Below are 12,947 nucleotides of genomic sequence, written 5' to 3'. Positions count from 1 at the left end.
AGTGGTAGTCTTAAACAAATCTACTTTGAAACAAAAGTATACACCTCACACAGATGGTTATGGGCTTAAGACAATGTCAGATATAGAGTTGTAATGTATTACATTTGAGTGTGCATACCAATATAACACTTTATATACTGTACATCACAGAGGACTGAAATATAACAACACCGTTTGACATAGAATTTCAGCAGGTTTTTAAAAATAATGTTAATTAATTATGAAATTACAAAAAATATGAATAACATTCCACCCATGAGGCCACTAGGGGGCGATTTGGTTATTTGACAGCAGGAAAGGTTATTAATCACTCATCTACGTAGAGACACACTCTCTCTCTCTCTCAACCCCTTCCGTTTCCCTCTCTGTCTGTCTGTCTCTCTCTCTCTGAGGAGGACACCAGTGGTGCTCTTGAAGAGCCGCTCTATTGGAGGCAACAGTGTGTCTGTCTGCCAGAGAGCTTTGCTGATTCTCTGAAGTGAGTTTCAATTAAAAATGTATCCTCACATAGTGTTGTTAACCTAATTGGATTAACAAGGAGACTTTTGACAGTCCGCTGACTTCGCTGGGCACCACCGGCCAGGAGTAGGGTTGTAAAATTCTGTGAACTTTTAATAAATTCCCTGGTTTTCCAGAAATCCTAGTTGGAGATTTCCGGATTCCGGGAATCCTCCAACCGGGATATTGGGAAAACCAGGGCATTTATTAAAAGTTCACTAAATTTTGCAGCCTTAGCCAAGACCCATAGATTGAGAACCACTGTGAACAGCAGACTCGTATCTCCCACTGGTACACAGCTATCTCCTCATCACCTGACCAAGCCACAAATAAATCCTTTTTGATTCAATAAGGAGAACTGAAGTTTAGTCATAGAGACTTCTGCTCACATGCAGGGAGAGTGGGCCTGCCTGTATATGTGCAGCTGTTTCTGAAGTCAAACTGGAACACATGAAGGCACTTACACCATTCTTGGAGTTACTCGAGTTGAGGTTTCCAATGAAAGACTTGTATACACCAGAGACAAATAGCAGTCTCATTCTCTTTAAACAATGTGAAGACACTGACTTGATTTATCCAGTTGCAAGGCGAGACTATTAACACCAGTCTAAAAATACTTAATATTGCAGTTGAGAGTGTTTATGATCAGGCAACGTTTTAGGAGATCAGAGAATATTAAAAACGTTATTTGAGGCAGAAGAACAAAGGTGAAAATGCAGTGTAATTTAACGCCTAACCTGAGGTGGGCCTACAGATGCAAAACGTGTGTGTAAATCATGGATTTGATGTCAAAGGGAGACTTGTGTAAGATAGAGGAAGGTGACTTACCTATTCAGTATGAGTAACCATCCATCCTGAACGCCATCCAATCCCAGCCAACAAGCTACACTGTGCCCACTATGACACAGAGCCTGTCCAACAAAACGGACATTAGATCCACAGGTCCAGCAGGGTGGCAGCCTGGCATGATGCCACAATGGCCTGAATGGAGATTGCCAGGGTAGGGTCAGATCCCTGTTTAGACCTGGTCTTCTCACCATTCCTGGCCTCCACTGCTGATTGTCCCCCTAGGCCCAGATGGAATGAGGCTCACGGGGGCCACAGTGGACCCCCGGCCAAGGGCTGTTGGAGAGCAGTGTGTGGCGGCCTGGGAGAGTGGGGGGGTGGATAAAGTGGTCTTTGTGCTCCCCTTTCAGACGGGACAGTCAGACAGTGTTACATAAGGAACCCCCTCACCCCTTAAAGAGTATTCTGAGGTGTTTGGGGGGGGGGCAGTAATGAGAGGTATTTAGCATTGCCAGGGACAACAGGGTTGGTGTTGGCTAGCTGCCGACTCTTTTGTTTCCTGGTTAGTTGGGATGCGTTGCCTACCTCCAAATGAAACGGGGGATTGTGATTGGCTATGACAGACAGTAAAGAGGACGGGGATTGGTTGTGACAGATTTTAGCTCCCAGGCAGTGTCTGCTGACCCAGACAGAAGGACATAGGGGTGAAGGGTCAGAGGTAAGGGTGGCCAGAGCAGTGAGATAAAGTACAGCACAGCTGGCTGTAGATTCAAATAAATATATATTTTTATATGTCTCTGGGATTATGAGGTTGTGTGTGAGAGAGTGAACCTGACTGATCACTCGTTTCCATTCATTTTACAGTGAGCTCCCTCTAAACAATCCTCAAGAGAGGACCTTCATACTGTATATAGACACACACATACACGCGTATAACACACACACACACTATATAACCATTATGAATAATGCATTAACCTTTTTCTCTTTACTCAACACCACTCATTCATATCTATGAAAGTGGATATGCATGGGTCTGCATTCAGCCTTAATTGAATACCCCTGCATTGATTTCCACCTACCACTCTTTCCATCTCTCTCTCTCCTTCTCTCTCTCTCTCCCTTCGTCCCTCCATCACATAAAACCTTTCATTTCTGTGCCCAACAGGTGGCAGGCTGGAGGAGGGATGGGTTGCCATGGCAACAGTCTTGCCCTCACTGTGCAGAGAGAGAGAGAGTTGATGCAGCGTTGCTAACCTAACAGATCTGCACACAAACACACGCATGCACGCACACACTACAAGGACAAAACGCTAATACTCACATTTTCAGACATAAATATTAAGTGCCTAAGAACAAAGGGTGTGTGTGCAGGTGTGTGTGCCTGGTCGTGTGTGTGCGTGTGTGTTATCAAAATGCAGAACAGGGAGCCTGTCCTCTCTAAACATGCCCCTCCGGTGTCCATACTCCATACACTACTCCTTTACCTTCCTGCTTCTACCTGATTGGTTCAAGCCAGTGGTACTAGGACCCCTGGGGTACTTGGCCTATCCATAGAGGGTACTTGAGACTCATGATACCATAGAATGCCCATGAGAGGGTACCACAGGGGTACTCCGGGCAGAGCTAAATTCTGTTGGTGGGATACAGTAACCGAAAAAGGTTGGGAACCACTGATTTCAATAAACTCCAAGCTTTCAAAGGCATCACACAGACCACATGAATCCAGCTATCAGTAAGATTATTATCCCTTCTTTCTCTTGGTTCAGCTGAATGTGGTGGATTTCTTTATTAATATATGTCATTTATCCAAAGTGCATACATACATTTTACATATGGGTGGTCCAGGGAATTGAACCCACAACCCTAGCGGTGCAAGCACCATGCTCTACCAACTGAGCTACAGAGGACCACCTCTTTGACAGGGGGAGGTAGGGGAATGACTGCTAATAGGACAGGTCTCAGCTATGGACGCTGTCTTGGTGATGTAATACACTCCGCTCGCATTGCAGAGCACGGTTCGCTTTGAGGAGGAGACTAGATGTGCGCTGACACATTAGGAGGCGCGTGCACTGACATGAACTCACTGACACGCACACAGACTACTAGAACGTACGAGGACACAAAGATACACACTTATTCTTAACACTATCACAACCTATGGGAATGCTCACACACACGTTTAAACGGCTGGCCAGGTCAAGCCAACCGACACCTATGTTAATGGTCCCCTGCTGGCAACTGGATGCAGAACCTTGGAGCAGGGGGGTGCAGGGAGGTGCAAGGGGGATCAGGGGGGTGCAGGTGGTAGGACAGATAGAACGGGATAATACTATTTTGTCTTCTTCTCTGCGTCTCCCCGTGCTTCTCCTCCTCTGATGAGATGCAAAGTCACCCCACAATCCATCAATAGCAACACCGAGAGGAGCTGCTTGGGAAGGAGAATGTGCCTAAAGCGGGTTTCATGTTACACATGCAGAGGCGTCTTTGCGCTGAGCAAGCCATTGTTTGAGATGGAAGGAGGTGGAGTGAAGAGGTTCTACCAAGCAGCATGTGAGGTGCTGGGGTTTGAGGTCATCCACCCAAGGTTCTAATGATTTCAGCTCTCCATTGGTGATGTGTTCAACCTAGCAGTGAACAAAGCTCATTGTGTGACTAATGTGAAATGAGTAATGTATACTACTGGGACTAGAGAAAGGAAGGTTGGGACTACACCCATTGGCAGGTGTTTTCTAATGAGCAAACAAATGTAAGAAGGATATGTAGGTAGGCTGTTTTAGCATGTGGCATATCTAACCTGGGTCACATCTGCCATTACACAGAGCACATACCACAGTGGCATCCTGCCTGCCTGCCTGCCTGCCTGCCTGCCTGCCTGCCTGCCTGCCTGCCTGCCTGCCTGCCTGCCTGCCTGCCTGCCTGCCTGCCTGCCTGCCCGCCCGCCCGCCCGCCCGCCCGCCCGCCCGCCCGCCCGCCCGCCCGCCCGCCCGCCCGCCCGCCCGCCTGCCCCTGCCTGCCCGCCCGCCCGCCCGCCCGCCCGCCCGCCCGCCCGCCCGCCCGCCCGCCCGCCCGCCCGCCCGCCCGCCCGCCCGCCCGCCCGCCCGCCCGCCCGCCCGCCCGCCCGCCCGCCCGCCCGCCCGCCTGCCTGCCTGCCTGCCTGCCTGCCTGCCTGCCTGCCTGCCTGACAGACAGACAGACAGACAGACAGACAGACAGACAGACAGACAGACAGACAGACAGACAGACAGACAGACAGACAGACGTGCACTATTTCTCCAATTTACTTTAAATTGATTTTAAAATGACTGTTATCATCAAAATGTGCGTTTTTTCCTAAACTGCTATAAAAAAGGCTGGGGGGATTTGGTTTGCAGATTAACACACTTGCGCTTCAAAGATAATCTGTCCGCGGCAGATGTGTGTCAGCAGGCCAGAGGAGAGCAGAGGAAAGAAGGGAGAGGCAGGCAGGAGGGAGAGGCAGGCAGGCGGGCGGGGAGGTCCATCATTCCCAGAGTCCATCACTGTGCTGGCCCCAGGGACATAAATCCTGGAAATGTGGCTGAGCCTTGACTACTATTACCCCCTCCATCACCCGTCCAAACCCGCTCACACAGCCATCATTCTGAGTGGGGGAGGGGAGATGCCTCTACATCCCTCACTATTACCCCCTAACCATCTCTTCACTTCACTATGGATGACTGAAAATGCCACCAAGAAGAGGAGCCCTGACATGTAATTAAGTGTCATTGTTAGGGACACCATTCTTTGGTCACCTCAGTGTTCACAGTAGAAGGAGCAGGTGGTGCCACTGCCACAGCAAACCGGTGAAGCAACAAAATGAAGGGGATGATGGAGGGCTCACCCTCCCTACAGGAGTATTAAAAGCCTAGTTCACTCATTTTGTGGAACTAATGTTTTAAATTGTATTCTTATCAGAGGGTGCTGCACCCTCAGCCACCCTACTTTCCTGCAGCCATCATTGTATATATTTGGCATGGCTAATGTTATATTAAATATTCACCCATTTAATAGGGGCATTTTGACATTGTTTGAGCATGTCTTGGCGCATTGGTACCGTCTTCAGTGCCCTGTTGCTGGGCGGTGATGGGCATAAACGGATCCTCTTTTTGCCGGTTGGACAATAGCGCACCAACCCGGACCAGTCTCCAGAGGCTAGACGTTTTTTTATACTGACTTATGGATAAATAAATATAGCCTAAAATCCCATCCTTCCGCAGACTACATTGCCTGTAAGTAGGGAACCAATTCACGCTCCCATTCCTACAATCACTGGACATCATTGTTATGGGTGTCCAAGCAGAAGTGGCCAAACATAAAATCTAATGGTAATGGCGACCGAGTAAGGCAATTTAAATAAAAATGAATCGACTAAATTAGGTAGCCTATATCCCCATGATGTCACATTGATTCTATCCCTGGGCTATTCATAGCCAACAACATTATTAATATGTAAGAAGTGATTCAGCATGAGACAAATGAGGATAGAGAGTTTTCAGTGTCTTTTCATGTTTTCTATAAAAGCCAAGGCGCGCTGTATCAGAATGTCTGTTCGGATTGGTTGATGAATAATGCAACAGGGACTCCGACCGTAATCCTGCCTTTGTGTCGCCTGGCTCCATCATTGCCATAGTGACAGCAGCAGCCTCGGGGGAGCAATCTTGGTGCATCGGCTCGCCACTATTACCCCGTAACACCGATACAGAGAGTGGGTCATTGCTGAAAGGCAATTGTGCCATCCGGCTCTCCAAAAACCAATACAACTTCCATGCAATTGCCTCTCTTTGGAATTGACCCATTGCCCGACAATATCCCACCCATAATGTCATCTCATAACCCAAATAAAATATCGGTTAACGTCCTGGGAAAAGATAGCCTATGGTGCAGTGCTCAATGACACTTTTCTGAGAGTGAGCGCATGACCAGTCGGCTCTAGCCTACAATAGAAGACTCACTGGCCCCCTTTGTTGGACTGACTCTGTGCAAGTGTGTTTAGTCACTGGTTTCACGGTGGTCAGCCTATCATACACATCCGAGGGGAAACAAAGAGACAACCCTTGCTTTCTTGTGAGTAAAAACGTATACGATTTCTTACCATGTACAAAGAGGGGAATCAAGTGTAGAACCAGAATGATTGACAGCATCATTTGCCTCCAGCATCCCGTGCAAAACCTCGCTTCCTTTCCGTTCATTCCTGCGTGTGATAATGGCCAGAAAATCTGATGAAAATCCCTCTGAAAATGAAGTGTTCAAAATATAAATAATCCGAATTGTAAATCTTTTGATTTGATTTGTGCCCCCTATCCACGTTAGACTCCCGCCTCCCTGCACTTCCCCATAGTAACTTCGTCTTGAGTGGTGTGCTAGTATTTACTTCTCCCGCTTCTTCAATTAGCCACAGTTCAATCGTTCAAGGCCCCGTCGCCACCGAATATCGGCCAGACGGAGACCTCGCACAGCCAAGGATGGACGTTCCGTACTGGAGCTGAGTTGAGCGCAAGCGAAAGCTGCGGCTCCGTTTGTTTTTGATTAGAGCGATGGCACTTCACCATAGGACGACAGGCAACGCTCCGCGGAATGTGATGCTTTCGGCACTGCTCTCACCATATGGGAAGGGGAAAGGATTGTTGCTGCCCCCCTCCTCCCGTCTCCTACTCCTACCCCTCCTCTTCCCAAGGCTTTTTTCCTTTCAATAATTTGGACCAATTTGCTATTCAACTGAGACTATTGGATTTTGCCAGTGCACACACTCAGCTCGGCATTTCAGCAGCCTTTTAAACACAATTTATCAACGGAGACTTAAAATAAAAAAATACAATAATTGGCGTGAGTGCGCAGGCGTATGCTTATTTTCCACTGTCAAATGTTTCAAGCATTTCTCTGAAGAGATTGATGCTTTGGCCAAATGTTTGAATAAATCAAGTGAAATATAAATCATGGGTTTTAAGCACTGTGCTCAAACTCCGATTCGGTCCATGGGCCACATGCCACATAACAGTTGGATGAGAGGGAGATTTAAAGTAAAGTAGTGTTTTAATGCTTTAGAAACAACATGTTTTTGGTTAATTGTTTGTTCAGATAAAGAAACAAACAGCAGAGAGGGGGCAGGGTGTGAGAGACTTTGGGATGCAGTGATGAATGCATGAGGGCCCAGAGTACTGACGGTGGGGGTCCCACACATTCTTTCACAAGCTACCAGCTCTCACAGTCTCAGGTCAGAATTAGGCTACACGTTCGACCATGTTTGTCAAACGAGAAATTTCGAAGTTCTTCCAAAAGTGACATTTCAAGGGTAAGTTTAGATATTAACTGGATTTTTACAGTTAGGGTTAAGTTTAGATATTAACTGGATTTTTACGGTTAGGGTTAAGTTTAGGCATTAACTGGATTTTTACGGTTAGGGTTAAGTTTAGGCATTAACTGGATTTTTACGGTTAGGGTGAAGTTTAGGCATTAACTGGATTTTTACAGTTTGGGTTAAGTTTAGATATTAACTGGATTTTTACAGTTAGGGTTAAGTTTAGATATTAACTGGATTTTTACGGTTAGGGTTAAGTTTAGATATTAACTGGATTTTTACAGTTAGGGTTAAGTTTAGATATTAACTGGATTTTTACGGTTAGGGTTAAGTTTAGGCATTAACTCTGGATTTTTACAGTTAGGGTTACATTTAGATATTAACTGGATTTTTACAGTTAGGGTTCAATTTAGGCATTAACTCTGGATTTTTACAGTTAGGGTTAAGTTTAGATATTAACTGGATTTTTACGGTTAGGGTTAAGTTTAGGCATTAACTGGATTTTTACGGTTAGGGTTAAGTTTAGGCATTAACTCTGGATTTTTACAGTTAGGGTTAAGTTTAGATATTAACTGGATTTTTACGATTAGGGTTAAGTTTAGGCATTAACTCTGGATTTTTACAGTTAGGGTTAAGTTTAGATATTAACTGGATTTTTACGATTAGGGTTAAGTTTAGGCATTAACTCTGAATGGATAGGCTCAAAACAATAATATCAAAAACAACTTTCTATTGCTGGATTCCAACATGCAACCTTTGGAATCAGAGGCAGATGCTTGAAGCTACTTAACAGTGCTCACTGTTGCCCCTAGTGGGCGTTTTACACTTCATCTCCCAACGTTCTCAGACATGGGTGGACTTAGAATACTGACTTGTATCACGGGTGACCTGGCTGGCCACCATGGAGGATGACCATGGAGGAAGATGGGAAGTAGCCCCGGCAGCAGGCTTTTATGTTGTGTGTGTGTGTGTGTGTGTGTGTGTGTGTGTGTGTGTGTGTGTGTGTGTGTGTGTGTGTTACAAGTTAATACAAAATAAATACAAAATTGGAAAATGCTACATTTGTCAAATTCATTGTGAAAAGTAAGTCAAGTAGAAATGCAGTGTGAAACAAATTAGTAATTGACTGTCCTATTTCAAATTAGACTATTCAACGTTTTCACGTAAGCAGAGTTCAGCTAAATTAAGGATGGTACTCACACATCCTACCTCTCCAACACACCTGACCTGACCTGAGAATGATCACTTTGCTTTCCTGTGAGGGCTTTGTGTGTGTTTGTGTGTATATGTGTGTGCTCGCGCCCTGCAGATTGCCTCAAGCAGTCTGCAGCCCCCCTGGCTACCAATAAACCTCTTTGGGGGAACAGACAGACAGTACAGTACAGTACAGTACAGTACCATCAGACCACTCATTCTCCCCTCAATGGACTTTGCTGAGATCTTCAAATCATCTATCAGAACTATCCTTCATCAACTGTTCTCATGGTTTGCAGTCTCCATGCTTTTTTAAACAAACTAGAGACTTTGTTAGTATCCTCTATGTTCTGAGTGACTGTGTATATATACATTTTTTAGATGGGGTTGATTAGGTCAGAGCGACTTGACTTTCACTACCCCCTCTACTCACCCGACAACCCCCTTTATTTTCCCTTAAGAAATGCATCCACCCGGAGCTGAATCAGCCATTTGACTATGTGCAAGTCAGGTTGATTGGTTAGAAGAGGGGATTCCTCCAATGCCCAAATAGACCCCCCTAAACCACCTCACCCCAGATCTGTCTCTGGGAGTCATGTACTCATTTTGGGGTTAATGCCTCTTACAGCTTTCATGTCTGCTCTAACCAGGACTGTTGTTATGACAGTCTCACCAATCGGTTTAATTTTGAACACGGGGCCGTCAACAACATTGGGATTAGACATAAATCCTTACTCTCCTCTCCCCCCAAAATATGACTGACCCCCCCCCCCCCCCCCCCCCGTTGACAGACATTAGACCGTTATCCCTAACCTTTATCTAAGAAACACTGCAAGATGTTTGCTGTGTGGGTAACATATCCTGTCTCAGGTATGAACATGATAAAGTGAGATTGGAGAAGAGTTTAGCAGATGACCCGAGGTCATTCAATGACCAACATCACTGTATATACTTACTAATAATATCTCATTATGGTTTCATTATTACAGCTGTGTCAGATAGTACTAATGAGGCCAGACAATGACCTTTTAGGCTGCTTCTCTTCTGAATTCCAGCTATACATGCCCAGTGAACACGCTCACGTGGGAGTTTGAGACAGTGTGCGTGTGGGGGGCGGGGTGTGTCTGTGTGTGTGTCTGTGTCTGTGTGTGCACCTACTCGTAGTTGTGTGTGTGGTGTGGCATGAGGTCTTTATTAATGAACTGGAGAAGAGTCAGTGGTTCTTTTTCTCATGCGGCTTACATTGTTTCCTGGATGAGAGTGCATAGTAACATGCATGGTACTTCTGGTTGTGACATGCATACGAGTCATACAATGCATATTGATGGATGGACAGACACGCACAGATTTCATTTTACAGATCCATGGTCCAGATGTATTTTACAATCCACTTCCAGACCAGTTAAAACACAGACTGCCACAGCCTTCCCTTTTTCTCCATCCCTCTTTGTCCTCCTCCTCCCTCCTCCCACCTACTCCTTTTTTCCGTTGCCGTCTGAGCAGTGCTGCTATTCCTAGTGCCGGGTTGGGCTTTGGGGAACACAAGCTGACGTGCTGCTAACCAGAGCAGAACTAAACTGTTTGTGCCCCCCCTTTTAACCCCCCCTCCCCCCCTCGCCCCCTCCCTTAAACCCCAAACATAGCACGTTGCACTGGCCGCCAATCATCCAAACCATCGTCCCCCTCCTCCATACGTACTGTACATAAGCTTCAGCCTCACCCGTTCCAATCACCCCCCCCCCCCCTCCCCCTCTCTCTGCACCCAGCAGCAACATTTTCCTCATCCTTCTCCCTCTCTCGCACGCTCTCTCTCTTCCTTCCCTCCTCCGGCAGAAAAGCTTCAATAATTTGCAAGAGCATTTGTTACTATGTACATAGCCAAGGCAACCACCCACTCACAGGCTCCAGAAACTAAGACGGGAGTATACAAGAATGGTCTAATACACAGATGGAAACACACACACACACGCAAACGCACAACACACACACATTAACAAACTGACTTCTCTTTTTTTCCTTGTTAACCAGACATACCCTGGACCAGTTTTCCTCTCTGCATATTTACCAGTGTCAAAATAAAGCACCGCCTGGCACGTGTCAATATTTGATCGCCTCTCGTACGTGAATTCCAGTAAACCATTGAGATCAATTTAGCAACATTGGCTCCAATGAGACTGGTGGATGTTAGGCACATGAACCAGTTAGCCGAGGCCAATGACCAATATGAGAGTGAGAGTTGAGAGGGACTGGCGACTCATGACTCCACCATTCCTAATTCTACAGACTCCACGTTGACATAGTGAGTCAGTAAATACAAGGTTCATACAAGGTAAGTACGTGCTTCAACACCTGCATTGCTTGCTGTTTGGGGTCTTAGGCTGGGTTTCTGTACAGCACTTTGAGATATCAGCTGATGTACGAAGGGCTTTATAAATACATTGGATGTGATTTGATTCATGAATAAACAAGGCATGACAGTGTCATCAACAGCAAAGTAGGGCCTGTTGAAGCGTTGGCGTGGGGGGTCTGGGTAGAGAGAACAATGTAAGTAAGTCGCACACAACACACATACACTTTGACAGTATCAGACCGCATTTCTGTACTTTCATTATATCACATAGTCAACGTGGGCCGTGGATATAGAGGACAATCCAAGCCACTGGAGCCTACTGTCAAGCCACTGTAGCCTACTGTCAAGCCACTGGAGCCTACTGTCGAGCCACTGAGGATTTCTTCTTGCATAATTTGAAGTTTGGGACAGTGACAGACAAAATGGATGCAGGTAATGAGGGAGATGGAGCGAAACGGAATGTTTATGTATCTGTCGCCCAGGACGCAATGAGGCGTGGAAACGCAGGTAATGTGTGTGTGTGTGTGTGTGGGGGGATAGAGAGAAAGAGAAAGAGAGAGAGAGCTCTATTGTCATTGTCCCCTCATGTGTTCACAGCTAATGTGTTCTCATCAAATACCCAGCAGAAAGATGACAGAACTGCAGGAATCCATGCGGGGGCTGCCAGAGTTGCTTTGCCCATTAGGAAGCACTGAAACCTCTTGTCGACAGCACTTTTACAGCCTATGACTGGGATAATTAGCTAAGTACTGCTCAGCAATGGCTTTCACTCAATCAGTCGAGCGGAAGAACATAATCGGAGCAATTGAAAGGAACATTTGGTAGTCCTGTGTACAACTAAAAGCACGGTAAGTGAGGCTGATTGTGTGTGTGTGTGTGTGTGTAATGTTACTTTATGCATGAGTCATCCATTGCCAGTGTTTACATTGCATCTGGACAACTGAATGGCATCTAAATGTGATTTCACACTGGCCTTTTTCAGTGTAATTTACAGGTCACAGTTTACTTCATAGGGGAGAAGGGAGAGATGGGCGACTGCAGTACAACGACTGACAGGTTTTTTAAAAGCTTGTTTGACCATTTCCCTCCAAAAATACAGTAAATATTGAGTAATAACTGAGAATTGTTGGGCAATACTACCGTAAGTGAATATGGTCTGATACCTGCATTGGAGTAATTACAACAATGAGATGAGAATGCCTGTGAAGAGAGAGGGATGGTGGGTGAAGGAGATGGAGAGATAAGGAGAGGTTTGCATACGTCGCTCCTTTCCCCATCACCCCCTCTGGCAGTGTGAACCGCCGCCCTACTTTAACATCCTCCATCTTTAATAAACCCCTCGCTCACATCCCCCTCAGCGCTTACAGTATGAGACATCAACCTGTCAGACAGGAGCATAACACACACACACACACACACACACAAGCATGCACACACACGTGACCAGTATGTGCACACACACGCGCAACACTTGTATTAGCGCAAAAGCTGATGTGTGGTGACGTCTCTGGCACAAAATGGCTGCCATGCACCACCTACTCTAAGTGGATGCTATGTATTGGTAGTGGATGGAGTTAACCATACAGAATGTGAAGTGCTTGATGCATGGTGAAAGCGCTGTTTCAACGCAGTCCATGATTATTATCATTATAGCACTAAGCCACTGTTCTCTGACACTAACCAGTGTGATAGACTGCCCATGGCGCTACTTGCTCTGGTGCTCTACAGTGAAAAAAATGTCGCCATGGCAACACCCTCCGACAAAGGGCAAGGACCCTCTGTGCGTCAGATAGAGATGGAACC

The 12,947-nt window shown here is 46.2% G+C and overlaps 1 protein-coding gene across 16 annotated transcripts in view; it reads right to left on the bottom strand.

The window, feature by feature from the left end:
* LOC110487045 (chondroitin sulfate proteoglycan 5) overlaps positions 1-7,117 on the bottom strand; it is a 32,101-nt gene extending 24,984 nt beyond the window's left edge. For 8 of the 16 annotated variants that reach the window (XM_090196487.1, XM_090196553.1, XM_090196498.1 and 5 more), the window contains exons 1-2: positions 6,677-7,084; positions 6,398-6,536 (exon numbers count right to left, since the gene is read on the bottom strand). In XM_090196487.1, coding sequence (XP_090052613.1) covers positions 6,398-6,494 — 97 coding nt within the window. In that variant the 5' untranslated portion in view covers positions 6,495-6,536; positions 6,677-7,084. Of the gene's footprint in view, positions 1-6,397 lie in introns of all 16 variants that reach the window. The other 8 variants (XM_036945752.2, XM_036945745.2, XM_090196554.1 and 5 more) reach the window with 3 other exon arrangements.
* Positions 7,118-12,947: the final 5,830 nt, after the last annotated feature.

The sequence above is a fragment of the Oncorhynchus mykiss genome, chromosome 2, assembly GCF_057628025.1.
Source record: "Oncorhynchus mykiss isolate SJ-2025 chromosome 2, ASM5762802v1, whole genome shotgun sequence".
Taxonomy (NCBI): domain Eukaryota; kingdom Metazoa; phylum Chordata; class Actinopteri; order Salmoniformes; family Salmonidae; genus Oncorhynchus; species Oncorhynchus mykiss.
This window is presented reverse-complemented; position numbering and strand designations above follow the sequence as displayed.